General features: G+C 36.1%; 1 protein-coding gene across 1 annotated transcript; it reads right to left on the bottom strand.

Moving 5' to 3' along the window:
* Positions 1–1,289: 1,289 nt before the first annotated feature.
* Positions 1,290–13,727, bottom strand: LOC111473123 (dihydroorotate dehydrogenase (quinone), mitochondrial). Its single transcript, XM_023118698.1, has 11 exons — positions 13,448–13,727; positions 8,133–8,215; positions 5,597–5,920; positions 5,109–5,364; positions 4,076–4,156; positions 3,888–3,995; positions 3,764–3,793; positions 3,502–3,639; positions 2,699–2,736; positions 2,511–2,610; positions 1,290–1,715 (listed from the first exon to the last, which is right to left on the bottom strand). The coding sequence occupies exons 1-11, from the start codon at positions 13,580–13,582 to the stop codon at positions 1,641–1,643; spliced, it is 1,368 nt and encodes a 455-aa protein (XP_022974466.1). The 5' UTR covers positions 13,583–13,727; the 3' UTR covers positions 1,290–1,640.
* Between the last annotated feature and the right edge of the window lie 3,381 nt (positions 13,728–17,108).

Genomic DNA, 17,108 nt, shown 5'->3' on the forward strand with positions numbered 1-17,108 from the left:
TAAAAGGTAGAAATGAAGATTTAAATTTTTGCATTTTCTATGAGAAGCATTATACATTAAAATGTAATAAAAAAAATTACTTTAGTAAAATATTCGTAGTTTTATAAATTAACTAATTAATATTATATTCCTACAAGTTTTTATATTTTTTAAAACAGAAATGGATAATGGTTATCTAATTTATTCAATTGTCCATCGACAATTTTGAGTTTTGTTAGAAAATGTTCTCTATCGTAATTCTTGTTATAGATCAACACTATACCGAGATAAGTACTTGGTTGAGATTTTTGCCTTTATCATCCATTTTAAAAATTCACGACATCACAAACTAGCCATGTTCAATCCATATTGAAGAAGAAAAAAACATCAATAGCTATCGTCAGATTGAATTTCCAAAAGTTACATGATAATTGAACCACAATCAAAACACCGAGAACGAACACATTTGGACAGCTTGCTACTACCAGAAATATGCCTAACAACACAATTGTTAAGCCATTCAAAATATGAACTAATGTACTAGATTCAACTTTATGTTGCTTTGTTTCTTAAGAAAGATCTAAGAAAAACGGCGGAATAATTTATTCAAAATTCATCTTCAACGAAAAAATCTTAGTGTTCTAACCAAAGACAGAATAATTTCTGCCGCTCCATGACTATAGTCATAAAAGCTGTAGAAATCCCATAAACTTGAAAACAGCAGCATGAACAAGACCTAATAACTTGAAGATCTACATGCCTCAGGTAAAGAACACAGCCGATGTTAAATCCCACATCGATTGAAGAGAAGAACGAGTGTTAACGAGGATGCTAAACCCTAAAAAAGGTGGATTGTGAGATCTCATATTGGTTGGGGAGGAGAACGAAACACACCCTTATAAGGGTGTGGAAACCTCTCCTTGACAGACATATTTTAAAAACTTTGAGAGAAAGCCCGAAATGGAATGTCAATGAAGACAATATCTGTTAGTGGTAGACTTGAGTCACAAATGGTACCAAAGTTAGACACCGAGTGGTGTGCCAGTGAAGACGCTGGCCCTAAAGGGAGTGGATTGTGAAATCCCACATCAGTTGGGAAGAAAAACGAAACACCCTTTGTAAGTGTGGAAACTCTTCTTAGCAAACGCATTTTAAAAACCTTAAAAGAAAGCTCGAAAGGGAAAGTTTACAAAGGACAATACCTGCTAACAGTGAGCTTTGGCTGTTACAGCTGAATAATATCAAAAGACGGATCTTAACAAGGGCCTAACACGAACATGCGGCTAAAAAATGTAATTGGAAAGCAAGTATAATTCAATTGGACAAGATATTAATCATCTGCAGAGACCGAAAATTTGAATCCCTGCACCCTGTTCAAAAGTCTTATTCGCAAAGTTGTTAAAATTTACAGCCACAACTATTAGTCATTGATATAGATGTTGTTCTAAGCTCAAGAACAGGTTGATAGCCAACCTCTCGTAATAATAATAATAATAATAATAATGATAATAACTGAGAAAGCTTGAAGGGAAATCAGCCTACGAAGTGGAGTTTGTATAAAATTCTGAAAAATGGGCAAAGAAAACCAAAAGTCCATTGTCGAAACCTTTTGAATGAATGTATTTATCTTCTTCAGCCCACAAAGAAATTGCACGATGCTGTTATGTGCAGTCTGCACCAACGGCTTCTTGGACAGACTTGAAACCATCTCTTTCTAAGCATTCAGCAAGTTCACTCTACAAAAAAAGAACATAAAAACAATTACCATAATATATATAGCTTCTTTTCTTTTCAAAGCCACCAACCCAAGCAATGAAAAATTACATAAGAACAATGTTTTAGAAGGCTAAAAATACAACTTTGAGGCTTTTCTTCTCATCCAGGTGAGGCAAAAGCTTTGAGATTGTATTAGCTTCTTTTTTAAACAATGCAAAACTACATAAGAACAATGTTTTAAAAGGCTAAATACAACATTCAGGCTTTTCCTCTAAACGAAGTGAGGTACAAACTTCGAGATTATTAATTTCTTTTCTTTGTTTTTTCCTTTATTCCATAACCGGGATCGAAAGCCACCAACCCGACCAATGCAAAACTACGTAACAACAACATTTTAAAAGGCTAAATACAGATTTGAGGCTCTTTTTTTTTTTCTTTTTTTTTTTTTTTAACGAGTTGAGGAACGAGCTTTGAGACTGTAAGCAACCAAACCAAGCAATGCAAAACTGCATATGAACAATGTTTTTAAATACAACTCTGAGGGTTTTCTTCTAAACAAGGTGAGGTACAAGCTTCAACCCGATATGAGACATACCCTCGATTATAAAGAAGAGCATTGATAAAAGAATGTAACATATCTATGAATTGTCACGTTCTTAAATAAAGATTACAAGAAGTTATTTAAATTTTTATCTTCACCAAGAGTGTAATAAGAGGTTGAATTGCCATGACTCATGGCGTACAGACATGAATTTTTATGTTATCCAGTTCCAAAATCTTTCCTAATGTAGACATACGTAAAAGAAAATAAATACCTTTATCTGAGGTATCAAGGCAGGCCCACCATAGGCAAATGCTGTATAAAGCTGAACAAGAGATGCTCCAGCTCGTATTTTCTTGTAAGCATCTTCGCCACTATACGAATAAGTTTGATTATTAAGTTCGATTTCAGGAAGGTGCAAAGTTCATTAAACAAAAAACAGAAATGCCAAAAAGAAAATACCTGCTAATGCCACCACAGCCAACTAAAGGAATCTTTCCCTAAAAGGAAACAAGAATGCCAATTTCAAAGTATGACAAATAAATGGTATGCATCCATGGAAAACATTATCCATCACAACATTGGAAAAACTACACAGATTGAACTACAAGGACGCCCATGAGCCATCAGCTTAGAATTTATCATATGAACTGTTGGAAGTTATGGCTTATGAACAACTGTACATTGATAACTATCCTCTAACTTCACATTATGGTAACAATGGAATGCATAAAAGGAATACAAAAGTTCAAAGTCTTCTAAGAGTAGACTGAGAAAGGAAAAAAGGTGGAAAAGGAGAGAGAGCTAAAGATCATCCTTATGAAAAAAAAGTCTCCTACCGTGTCGTTTCTGCTCTAGTTAATATTAAATGCATTGATTGCTCTAGTTAATATCACGCAAATGTTTGAACTCAAGTAAAAGAAAATGTTAAGAGTATGTAAAAAATGAAATATACCTAACCTATCAGCTTAAATTTGATCTAGGTTAGTGATATGTTAACAAAAGTATAGAACCAAAGCCGAAATGAAAAAAATCATCTATGATTTCAAAGATGAACAAATTAATGAAACTCAGAAAATAGGCCGTGAGACACCTGAAACACTATAAGCATGGGAATTGCCCGGTAAATGGGTGAGTTGAAGTCCAACAGCAGCGTGTCTAAAAACTTGAAATGGCCATTGTTACCATGAGGCCAACATTATTTTACCATATAGGGCAACCCAATGAAGTAAAAGTTTCACATTTCATAAGATTCGCCAACATACCCTGGTCAAAATATACATCTCCTTTAGGATATTGGTGGATAGATTGAAGAGAGGCTTCCCACTAAGTCCACCAGCTTCTGCAGCCAATGGATTTTTATCAGCAGGCTCTGGTCTTGAAACAGTTGTATTTGTTATAATCTAAAACCAAATAAAGACAAGAATTAGACGACACTACAATAAAGTCGATTAACTAAGCAACAAAATTTTTAGTAGAATTTAAAGTTGAAAATTTAGCATAGCATATTGTAGAAAGAAAAGATACCAATCCATCCAAACGGAGGGCTAGGGCAACCTACAATCATAAAGAAAATAAAAATTAACAAAACTAAGCAAGAAATGAAGAATAAGAACATACATAGGAAGAGACAAAATCAGCATTCACATACAGCTGCTATATCTTCAAGGTCTTCTTTTGACAAGTCAGGGGCTATTTTCACCAGCAGTGGAGGAGGACCCTCCTCACCCCATTGCATTTCATCCCGAGCTTCTTGAACCTGGATGAAAAGCAGAAGATATCATGACAATAACCCTTAACAAGTAACTTAATGAATATGTCAAGGCCCTTGCTTTATACCTTACGGACAAGGTCCTTTAATTGCTTCCTACCTTGAAGCACGCGCAACCCAGGGGTATTTGGTGATGAAACATTAATCACCTGTAAGGAGGTAACAATAATTTGAGTTTTAGGAAAATGTATCAATTGTTAAAATTTGGTTTTGGCTACAGAATTTCCTCCGGAAAAATGACTAGAAGAAAGCATTGACTAGACTAGCTGAAGAAGATTCATAAAACTGCAAGAATGTGCAATCATAAAAACTTCATGTCATGGATCTTCCAATAATCATCATAAGCCTGGAAGCTCTGTAGAATTTAATTTAAATTCCTAGTATATTTTATAACTTAGCACTTATGGTTCCACCAAATACCTGGTCCAATGGCTTTAAGGCTAACAGATATTGCTACCAAGCACCACATCATTCCTTTGCAAAATCATAGTACTATACAACAACACCTACCTTCCCGTTGGACCTCAAGATACCACAACTAATAAATAGTCATACATCGTAAAGGCACAATTCCTTATAAAATCCATCACAGTATTTCATAATTTAAGGCAAATTGGCTGGCCACAAATGCTAACTTACATCCCCTTTGCTGATGATCCAAACCAAAGGTATCCAAGTAGAGAATACAGATACAAAATAACCTACTCCCTTGCAATGCTTCCTGTTAAATAAGCACAATTGCCAGGAAGAAAAAGAACTATGGCCGACTCTCAATTCAAGACATGGAAGGTTGGGCGAGAAGATCACAATGAACCTAAACGCCATTGAAAACTATTTCACATCTACAGATGAAAGCAGCAATTTAGAATTTTCTTATTTACTTACTTCCATACAGAACAATTAATAGCAAGTGGCAGGCCAATATCCCAGTGAACCGTATGGGGCACTCAAGGAAAGGGGGGCATACTGGCAAGTACAAGAAATTGGCCCCACTCTGCTTTATTAAAAGCAAGGGCCACTTCTCTTGTTATTTTGAACATGATAAGATAAAACATGATAAACTATATAACATATGACAGAAGCAGGGAAAAAAAAAAATACCAAGTAATCAGCATACTGGGACAATGTATGAACGCCTTGCACATAGTCTGCAGCAGCATCTTCACTATTCTTGTTCTTTCCAAGATTTACTCCAAGAATTCCAGGACCAGCTTTACCACCCTGTTTGACGTCATCACTAGAGGAAGGTGAAGTGCTCGAAGTTTCATCCAACTTTCTTTTTCCATGCTGGGCACCCAACCTCTTTGCAACTACAACAATACCCTCACTATTGAAGCCGTATCTATTAATGACAGCTCTGCCCAAATGAAAAAAATATATATATATTATCAATTCAAAGAAATGTAAATAGGCTATCGAAGATAGACCCATCCTCACAGTATCATGAAGCTCCACAAAATGAAAAGCCACAAAAAACACTAAGCATGAGTATTTGGACATAATGTATCGCAGTTATTGTAAAAAAGGGGACAGATCTCATGTTCAAAGCAAGATGTGACATGGCAAAGTGAATGAAATCCATTTCCTACCCTTCATCACGTAATCGGAAAACACGAGGCTTTGGATTGCCATCTTGTGGAACAGGCGTCACAGAACCAACCTCCACAAAGCCAAAGCCTAATCCAAGAAGACCATCAACCGCCTCAGCATGTTTATCAAAACCTGCAGCAAGACCTATAGGATTTGAAAAGTTCCTTCCCCAAACTTGAAGTCCTAAACTTTGTGGATCAAGCCTCTTCTCCCTTGGAACCCAACCACGAGCTGCTGCTAAGACACCTAGCCGATGTGCAACCTCAGGGTCTAGAAGGGCAAAAAAGGGGTTCACCAGTTTCGTGGCAGAGAATAGCCAACCACTGCAAGATACCAAAATATGTAATCAAATTTAATACTTTGAAACCCTGTTCAAGTTGGTACCAATACATATGTAAGGTTAACATAGAATACTTATTTCACAAGTGAAAAAATGTGTTTCCACATGCTTAAGACTAGTAGAAGCTATAAAAAAATATACCACATGTTCAAAAAAAAAAAATTAATTAAAACAATTAAAATTTAAAAAAAATTGATGCAATCATACGTTTAAATTCTGCCCCCCACTTTTAGAAACCCAAAAGATATCTTCAACATATACAAAGTCATACAAACTATTCTAGCTTTCCCACCACATTTCTGTAACAAGCCATCAATCAGAGTGCCATACATTTGAAAAAAAGCGACAAATTCATAAATGACATATCGTGCATAAAGCTCTCTGCAGTTCTGTTAGCCTCTTCTTGGAAGCTCTGTAATAATACTCATTCCAATACAAGATGAATGTTTTACACGTGACCTTTTCTGCCAATAACAATAATCCTGAGAAACCTCAGTCTCCTTTGCCTTCATTGGGGAAATTCCACATATAAACACGAAATCACATCCAAAATTTCTTGATAGAAGTCAGTTTGTAATAGTTGGTGCCAAAAATCAGAGATTTTCCAAAGCTTCGTCCACCAGTTGAACTTAACGAGAAACAGTAGCACAGACATAAAGAAACTTCCAACTATTGAAAGTAAAGCAATAGGAGGAGATGCTCTTTTAAACCATAGAAAGGTTGGCTTCCCTCCATACTAATAAGATGACAAGTTTTGGAGTTTCATTCGGTTAAAGCATGAATACACATTTGAAAGAAAGCAATTATACACTCACAATTCAAAACTATCAATTTACAAAGTGAATTCTAAGCTAAAGTCAGCGAAAGTAATGGCTCTAAACGGAAACATTCAGACAAGACTAGCATGTACCATTTAAAAGAAAAATAAAGGAAACAAGACATGGGATTGCACTAGACGTTACATAAAAAGTGCTCCAACTAGGATGATAGTGTGCTTTCTCGCTCTCAACTCACTCCATTCTATTTTTCTCTCATTAGCCAGTGAAAAATAAAGCTATACAATGAAGCTTAGCAGCTGTAGAACATAATATTATTTTGATTAGTTTAGTTAATGGTTATTGGGGTCCTATGTTCAAATTGGAGGATAAGAGATCGTTCTCATCTTTTATCAGATTAAAATGGGACCAGGTACGATGGCTAAAATTTTCTTTAGCCAAGCTTCTTAAATGTCCTTAAGACACCAAGTTTCCTAAGATGAGAAATTTGGAAATGGTTTGATATGGCAACGGAAAATGGTAATTTGATATAGATGATGAGCAAAGTCCATTACTTTACCAAATGATGGAATGAAAAGAAACATAGTGATTTATATTGATGAATACATGCGAGGATGGGTAGTTTTCTGAAAAAATGATCTGTGAGAATCAAAAGGAGTTTAAAGGTGAAATATTAAAGCTTCGTTGGAAGAAGTAGACAACTTGAAAGCCATAGAACCTCCAGAGAGAAGATGAAATCTGCTCAAGTGAATAAAGATTATAAAGGGGCTACAATTAAAAATGAAGAGAACCTAAGAAGCACAGACACTTTAATTTAGCTAGCATGTTCATGTCTAACACGTATCAGACACACGGACACTCCAACACTTGTTGGACATATATCAGACGCATGTTAATACAATAGAAATGTTAGACACTAGTTGTACAAAGTCAAAGTAAGTCCAACATTTGCTAGACATGCATCACACTTATAAACACACACATGAAAAGAATAATAATAAATTTAGAGTGAAATATATCAAAGTAATTTTTAAACATATAAATGCATAAACTCATTGTTTTTGAATTTCGATCTCGTACATTTTGATAAAATGTGTTCTTGTTGTGTTTGGATCCTAATTTTTTAAAAATGACAAGTTGTCGTGTTGTATCCATATTTGTGCTTCTTAGAAGAGAACAAAAGGGTGCAACAAAAGAAGAAATTGTGGCCTCGAAAGATGTGGATTTTACTGAAATAGAGTGGGTTTGTACCACAGAAATCACAAGGCTGAGCATGCAATTTCAAAAGCTTTAATCTACAACCTCTTATGACTGTACGCTTAAGAAACATACATAACACAAGTATAAATGTGTACCACGATGGATGGTACGCAATTCTGATAAGTAGGCATACATCACACAAAGATCTAAATGTGGTACCAGAAAGTTGCTTCATCCACAGTACTCACATAAGCTCCTCCAGCTATCACTAGGCCTATGGTGGCTCCAGTTAACAATCTCCCCTACAAATGAAGATAACGAACGATAGTCAGGCTACACTTAAGGAGTAAATAATATTTGGAAAGTTGGCAACGCAATATAGTGCCAGCTAATATATAAAGAAAAACAATATTTGCAGGTAAATAATAATTAAAATAGTTAACGTTATCAAAATAGGCACTGTTACAATTATCATCGGCTCATTCTCTTTTATAATCATATCAATTATGAATGAATGAGAAAGGGATACAGAAATCAATGAACGCCTAAACAGGTAAGCTTACGGACGGATAAATATACAAGGAGCACTTCACATTCATTAGCTAGATAAGCAAAGGACCCATTGGTGACTAGCAAACTGGTGAGGAACAAGCAGAACCAATGAGTACCACCAGAAAGAGAGAAACGGGTGGAATTTATACAATACAACTCTTTTGGATAAATCAAAAAATAAAGTATCCCAACAAATCTAAAAAATGGAAAACCTATGCATTGGAAAATTAAGTTTCCCAGAGAAATACTCGTGCCTTACATTTAGATGGTTTCATAAAAGGTAAATTAAACAATCAAGAAGACACAGAAGACCCAAATTTTGACATATGATCACAATACAATGTCTTGTTCAAGTAACAAGACTAAAATTATCTTGAACAATCCAAGAAAATAGGGGGTCGTTTGAAAATTTCACTACAATCAATTCTTGAAATATGTTTTTGTAATTGGAAACCAACTTTCATTCTTCAAAAGAAACAAGCACAAAAAAACAACGCCCAACCAACACGAGGACAAGAAAATTAAAGATGTGATCACTCACCAACTGTGGGCATAAAAAAACAAAGTATAGTCACAATTTGTGAAATATGTTTATAGATTTGTTCCAATAACTGATCAGGTTCCTTTTAAAAGATTCTGCTACGGTCTACTTACATTATCGTGCACCTGTTTGTTAATAACATGTTATTCTAGAAAAACAACACATCTAGGAAAATAACTGTTAAATAGGCCATAATATTCAAGTCCTCAGTCGCACTCTTACCTAAAATGCACCAATGCAGCCCCACAACAAAGGACGAACAAAAACCCATGGAGCTTTCTTTTCCTAATGTCGTCCATGACACTATAACTAATAGGCATTCAATATCTGTCTATTCCTACCCAAGCCAAGAGTTCTAGTCCTTTGATTAATTTGCTTCCTAATCTGACATCTAAGTTTACAACGGGCTTCTCCGACTCTTAGGACATATCATGGTGGTAATCAACGTCTACTTTACGGCTTCAACCACCACATTTGTACTTTCATCACCATTTGATTTCCTCCTAAAAAGCAACTTCTTCGAACAAAAGGTCACTTCCCCTAACACCCCAAAGAGTGCTCTTGGGATCCTTCCAAAATTAAATTGACATCCTTATGATAGTATTCTTCTCATGTTCTATCTAATAAGATTTTATTTTAAAATTTAATTTGTTCACAAAAGAAAATGAAGCTAACCATATCTCAGTGTTTCCATCCATCACTTGTCCAAAGAGAGATTCAAATTCAGACCCATGTTATGGAAGTAAATGGGGGAGGAGTATGCACTTGAATAATCTAAAAAAAATGCAACAAAAAATAAGCCCAAAAAAGGAAACCGCTAAAGAAAAAGCCTCTTACAAAATAAGTCCCATAAAAAACCTACGTCATCAAAGCCCAAAGGGTGACATGGAAACGAGTAAGGGACCAAACCTCTCTATGATGCCTTTAATACTTCGTTGTTCCTCTCTCCCCACAAATATCACCATAAAGTACACACCCCAACAAGCCAAAAGAAACTGCCCTTATCCCTGAAAGGTGGATGGGGGAAGAACTCCTCGATCATCCCCAACAAATGTTTGTAACTAATAAGTGGTAAACCAAACACATCTACAAAAAGACTTCACAAAGAATGCACATAGTCGCAACTCTAGAGGATATGATCCACATCTTCCTCAGCCTTCAACAGAGGATATAACAAAACGGGTCAATCAACGAAGGCCAATTTATTGGGAGGCGATCAAGAGTGTTAGCCCAACCATGCAAAACCTTCAACTTCCCCTTTTTTGCGATGTTAATCTTCCAAAGAGCTGAGAAAACATAGTCTCTATCATGAGAAAGGTCTAGCATCTAATGAAAAAAGAGCAACAGGAGAAACCTCGAGAAGAGTTAGGACTCCAAATACGAACTTCCTTCTTCCAATCCTAACATCAAATGTCCCCTCTCCCAATCCTAAAATCAAACTCTCCAAAAATCAATCTTCGAAACAATTTAAACAAACTCAATCGTTTAAATTATGCAAGTTCTATTGTCATCAAATTGGTTAAAATCAATACCAAGCAACAAGCAAAAAATATTCAATTTTTGTATGAAGTTGTGCTTGTTTGGGTTGTTGATGCTTTGGAGAACTTGCTTCTCTCCCCTCATCCCCGAAAAGTTTTTCAGTAAAGTTCACCGCAACAATGGCTTTATATGGATCCATAAAGTCACAAACAATAAGGGCTTCATAAAATTACCAATGTGCTCAACTGAGGGTTGGAAGAATGTTCGGGTTATCTCTTCAAGTGATGTGTGATGTCCCACATTGCTTGGGGAGGAGAACAAAACACCCTTTATAAGGGTGTGGAAACCTTCCCCTAGCAGACACGTTTTAAAGCCTTGAGGGAAGCCCGAAAGAGAAAGCCCAAAGAAGACAATATCTGCTAGCGGTGGACCTGGGTTGTTACTAATGGTATCAGAGTCAGACATCGGACGATATGCCAGCCTTCTCGCTATTCCCCGAAGGGGGGTAGACACAAGGCAGTGTGCCAGTAAGGACGCTGGGCTCCAAAGGGGGGTAGATTTGGTGGCGGTCACTTATCGATTGGAGAAAGGAAAGAGTGCCAGCGAAGACGCTGGCCCCCAAAGGAGGGTGGATTGTGATGTCCCATATTGGTTGGGGAGGAGAACAAAACACCCTTTATAAGGGTGTGGAAACCTTCCCCTAGTAGACGCGGTTTAAAGCCTTGAGGGGAAGCCTGAAAGGGAAAGCCCAAAGAGGACAATATCTGCTAGCGGTGGACCTGGTTTGTTACATGATGAGTTTAGGGGATACAAGCCTAGTGGACATAGTCAACAACTCCTCACGCAGAAGTGGGAATGAGAAAGGGAAAGGGAAGTGACAATAAAAAGCCCTAAAAGGAAACCATCTCAGGAAGAATTATGAAAATTGGACGGGAAAGAGGAAATCATTCTCATCAAAAAAGATTTCACGAAGATTGGGGTAGGACTCTCAAAATTCTTGAAGAACTATAGGTCACCTTCATTATAAACCTCCTCAACCTAATAAAGCGCTTCTCAGTGTTTCATGAAGGAGTTGGCTAGGGTTTCTTGTCAAATAGAGGGCGGGTTAGCTTTGGGCCAGTTGCTAAAGGTGGAGAATTGAGATGTCAACAAACATAACAAACTTGATATGATCTCCTACTACAATGGCTGGGTTAAACTATCAGGCATCCCTCTACATTTATGGCACATGGGGGATTATTAAAGCGATTGGTGATTGTCTAGGGAGCTTCATTGATACTTCGATAGTAATTCTCCATGATCATCGATTGCATTAAGGTAATCGAAATTAAAGAGAACTACTTTAGATATATTCTGATAAAGGTGACGCTATCAAAAAACACTAAGGAATTCAAGGCACAACTTGAAATGTATTAAGATGGAATCTCATTATCGACAAGGTGGCCAAAACCCATGTTAATTTCACAGTGGTTGTCACACGTGTTTTATTGTGGCTCGACGAAGACTATATTTAGTCCAATGGATGGATGGAGATCAATGATGGGTTTAATTTCTCGGTAGCAATTACAGAGAATTTTGGAGTTCCAGAAGGGTTGGGTGAGTGGTGTTGGATGCTATAAGGTCCGTCAGTCACTATTCTAATAATGTGGAAAGAGGAAAGCATAGTTGGTGAGGAAGCTTTCATCAGAGTGTACTATGTTTCGTTAGCGTGTAGATTTGGTGGGAACATCAATGGTTGGATTTTAGGGGTGTATAGGCTCTGTTCTTCTCAAGATAGAAAGGCATACTGGCAAGAATTGCTCAACGTGACTTTAACATTGTCAAATGGATGAAAGAAAAGTTCCATGGGAATAGAACAGCTAAAAGCATAGCATGTGTGAAATAAAAATATAAGGATAGCATGAATAATGGGATTTCAACTATTGATTTAATTGATGTTCCTATGAATAATGGGATTTGTACGTGGTTTGGTATGGGTAAGAGGACCATGGCTTCATGGTTAGATAGATTCCTGATTTCAAGGGATTGAGCGACTCCCTTGAGTGATTTCAGGTTGGATAGATTAAATTACATCATTTCTCCTTTGCATTAGTTATGGGAGCATGTAAATGGGCCACACAAGGAGGAGGATATGAAGCATTGTTGGGTAGACCCCATGGTTTTAACCAAGGCGGTTCACGACTGGGCAAATAAAAAATGGTCTAGAAAAAAAAGGAAGGTTTGAATGGTTTTATCCACCCTTGAGGCCTGTTAGCTTGGCAGTCACGCTCAGTTTGAAGCCACTGTAATTCAGATGCAGCTTGACAACTGAGTGAAGGTTGGAAGTGGGTTGTTCAGTTATGATCTAAATCGATCCCACATCCTAGAAAGAAGTGGACAATGGGAAGACTTCATTGAGTAATGGGAAACCAGCATCCTATACAAATAGTTAAGTGAGGCCCCCTCTTTCTAATTCAAAAAAGAAATGAGGGGTGCGGTTGTGCTCAACCATGAGCCTCAACGCCCACTACGCCACCTCAGCAGCCGAGACTGGAATTGCTTTCACATCATGCACTCCCTAACCTTTTCTTTTGAGATTTAGAAGTAAAGCCTTATTGCTAAGTGACAGTCTTATCCCTTATTCGATTTCTTTACAACCAAACGGTGGACATAAGCACTAGAAACAATCAACATTAAGCATCGAGCCTATGACAGAGAAACCCATTAATAAAACAAAACATTAGAGCCATTCCATTCATGATCCCAGAAACAAAGCTTCTGCTTCAAACCTCAAAATTCTTCACAAGAGAGTACAATTGAAAAATTCTCGCACAGTAATCTTGTTTCTAAACTACACATTGAAGCAGAGCACCCACAAATAATTTCAACGCCCATTAATCCAAAAGCAATCGTCAAACCTCATGTTGGTAAAAGATCGATAATATTTATAAAAAAAAACGGCCAACAGAGATAGAGTCTGAACCTTCTTAGAAGTGTGAGGGATCTTATGAATGGTCTCAGGAGCAGAAGAGAAGTGCCTCGCGCCTTGGAAGGGGCGTGAAACCAACGCTTTACAGAAAGCATCTCTTATTAGTTTTCGAGTAGCCATAGCCGCCATTAACGAATAAACCCCAAGAACGGAGAGGAACAAAAGGCCGAAAGAGAAAAGAAAAGCGAAAAAGGATCTAAGCTCCAACAAAGGCAATGAAGGAGAGTGCTAAGTGGTGGGACTGACAAAAACCCTCGTAACTCTCACGACTTCCAAATTATAAACGGTAGTCGGGATTGCGGCGGCGGCGGCGGCGGCGGCGGTGGAGAACGCCACAAAGAGAATTTTGCCCAATGCCCGTTAACCCGTTGTAGCTTATTCCTTGGGGTTTAAAATTTTAATTGCCGATAAAAAGATTCCATTCAGTAATTTTCTGATATATTTTTAAAAAATAAATATGAGTTTCTAATCTATCTTAGATACGAACCGAGATCACTGAATGAGCCTATCAATGTTGGATCAATTTGGCTAGCCCTGTGTCACAATCGCCTTTTCTTGGCCTTGGCAATTGTGCGACAACCACTCTCAGCACCGAGTGAGTCAAGCCAACTTCAGACTACGTTGCCTACGGTATTCAAACTTCGACCCCGATTTGAAGAGAAGATTTTAGAAAGCAAAGGAGAGAGTTTTGGAAAAAGAGTTTTGAAAGCAAGAATAAAAAAGAGATTGAGAATGGTGTTATACAATTGGGAGAATTTGACCACCGGTCATGTAACAACCTAAAATTTTCTACTTAATTTAAGGTCGGTACGGTATAATATTATGAACATTGAATGAGACTCATTTAAATTCCATAAAACATAATATTTGTCTTAAAACACAGCCATGAACTTACATGTTTCCAAAAAATCTTTAAAATGACACAACAAAAGACTAAATAAAATAAATAAACGTTTAAATTAAAAACATCATATTCTAGCTTAAGTCTAAGAAAATAAATACTACTACCTTATGCATGGGTCATGGTCTCGAGTTATGATACTGTCGTCAGCCGTACAGGAACGCCTTGCCTTAACCTGAAAAATGTAGTAGCACATGACTTGAATATTTAAATAAATACTCAGTAAGTGACCCCACTACTGGGGTTAAATGCAAGAACATGCGAATGTAATGACGGGATCTATCATTCTAATCTATTTTCCTACGGTACTGTCCTAATGGATAACTTGGATGTATACCATATACTCTACACACAGCCCATACGTGTGAGTATGGACTCACCAGTCAGTTCGCACACCGCTGGACCACTTTCCTTGTCAGGCGAGCATACTCTGGGAGCTCCTTAGGCCAGACACCCGTTAGAACTAGTAACCTATCGGCAACATTATGTAAAACAAAATGATCGTACCCCTACCGGCAGCATTATGCAAAACATAATGATCGTACCCCTATCAACAGCATTTTGTAAAACATAATGATTGTACCCCTGTCCATCGTGATGAAATAGAGGTATCCCCCAATGTATGAGCACACATAATGCATGAGGTACCAATATTTTTCTATTTTCGACATTATTAAATATAACCCCCCTATCGTTTTACATTTATATCATTTTCTCATTTTTCAGTTCTCATATCATGCATAATTCTAACAGGGTTATATTTCATTTCATTTATTGTAATATCATGTCATTTATAACATGTATACATACCATTTAGAAAACATAATATAGCGCTCAATGCTTTTAATATGTCATTTCATAACGTACAATTCATACAATAATTACCTCAATGGTCACACAAAACAATCTAAACATAACATATCACATAACAATATATCGTATCATAAACATGTCATATCGTAAACACTTTGCAGTCATATCGTTCCCTAACTTATCATGGTCTTAACGTTCTTATACACAGTCATATCGTTATGTGAACGTGCCTTAGTCATATCATCACAGGAACATATCCTAACACTATCATTCTATCAATCTATCACAAGCCTATCCCTTTCTACCTATTACTTATCCTAACACTATCGTTCTATCAATCTATCCTAACACTATAGTATGTAACCTAACCTTAACGTTTCATGAACGTATCTTACTCCTATCATTACATTTTGTTTTGTGCATCCTTCTCGTATCTTATCTCAAACATATCATTGAACACAACATACCGTAATTATTATCATACAATTCATGTATTATAACTTACACAATTTTATTATTCTATGTGAGTCCATGACATCAATTTTAAGTTTGAAATTCTACAAAATTGTTTCTCTAATTTATATTGATACATGTGTTATACTTCATGTCAACGTTAGAGTTTTTGCATGAGTTAAGTCTTGAAATATTTATATATGTTTTGAAATATTTATATATGTTTGTCATAGTATTATAATACCCATTAACATTTTCCAGATATTCTATTTTCTTTACCGTGTTTCCTTAACATTTTCCAAATAATTTCAATTTATTCACAATCTCCCCTCCCTCTCTTACTGTATTTCCCTTCTTTTAATTATATTCACAATCTTTCCGTCCCTTTCCCCTTCTTTCAATTATATTCACAATTTCCCTCTCTCTTGCTGTGTTTCTCCTTCTTTTAATTATATTAGCAATTTCAACACAATCTTCTTTCTGTCTCTTACCGTGTTCCCCTTCTTTAATTATATTCACAATCTTCACTCACAGTTGGTTTCTTTTCAAGTTTATGCAATCTTTTAATCAATTCTTACTTTTGTCATCATCAATTCTTACTTTTGTCTGAAGATGACTTTAATCCGGAATTCAAAACTAACTAATTGTAACCAAATTAATAAATTAATATCATTAAATAAAATAAAAAATTAAACTACTAACCTCTTCAAATGCAATATCTAGCCAAAATAAATCTGAACCTTTTTGTTTTACTGTTTGTAATGTTTTAGCAATAAAAAGAAATTCAGATTCGTTAACTTGAACCTTTCTTTTTATTTTTGTTTGTTACATTTTCAATTATATTAGCAATTACTTTTTGATCCTGAGTATCTTTGTAACATGTAAATGACTAAATAAAACTAAATAATTGGATAAAAGAAAAGAAGATCTGAGATATAACTTAACCTAGAAATCTCAAATCTCTCCCATTAAATCTTCCTCATCTCCTCTCCGGTAGATCCATCTCCTATAAATCTGATGTGAGGCATTTCTGTTCTCTAAACCTGACATTTTTCATTTCTATTTCTTTTTGCACCAAATGTGAAATGGGTTGAGGAGAGATAATTGAGGAGATGGACTATAGTGAGGGGGAGAGAAAGGAGGGAATAATGGTTTTTATTTATTTATTTATTATTACTTTCTTTAACATAATAATAATTTTTGTTTATAATAATTTTTTATTTGTTTATTTATTATTATTATTATTATTTTTTTTTTTTTTGTTATTACAAGTTGCATCCCCATATAGTACATTTTGAGGCATTTCATGTCTATCAAACGTAGCCATGATTTCTCCGAAGTGTCATACTCTTAAAGAAAACAAGAAAGAAATAATACAGAAAGCAGTAAAAGAAGCGATAAAGTAGTAGAAGGTAAGAGTTTCTGTAAGAGTCGTATAGCTGGCATTAAGTGAGGAGATAGAAAGGCCAGCTGTACTACTCTTTTAGG

This window comes from Cucurbita maxima, unplaced genomic scaffold (assembly GCF_002738345.1).
Source record: "Cucurbita maxima cultivar Rimu unplaced genomic scaffold, Cmax_1.0 Cma_Scf00104, whole genome shotgun sequence".
Taxonomy (NCBI): Eukaryota; Viridiplantae; Streptophyta; class Magnoliopsida; order Cucurbitales; family Cucurbitaceae; genus Cucurbita; species Cucurbita maxima.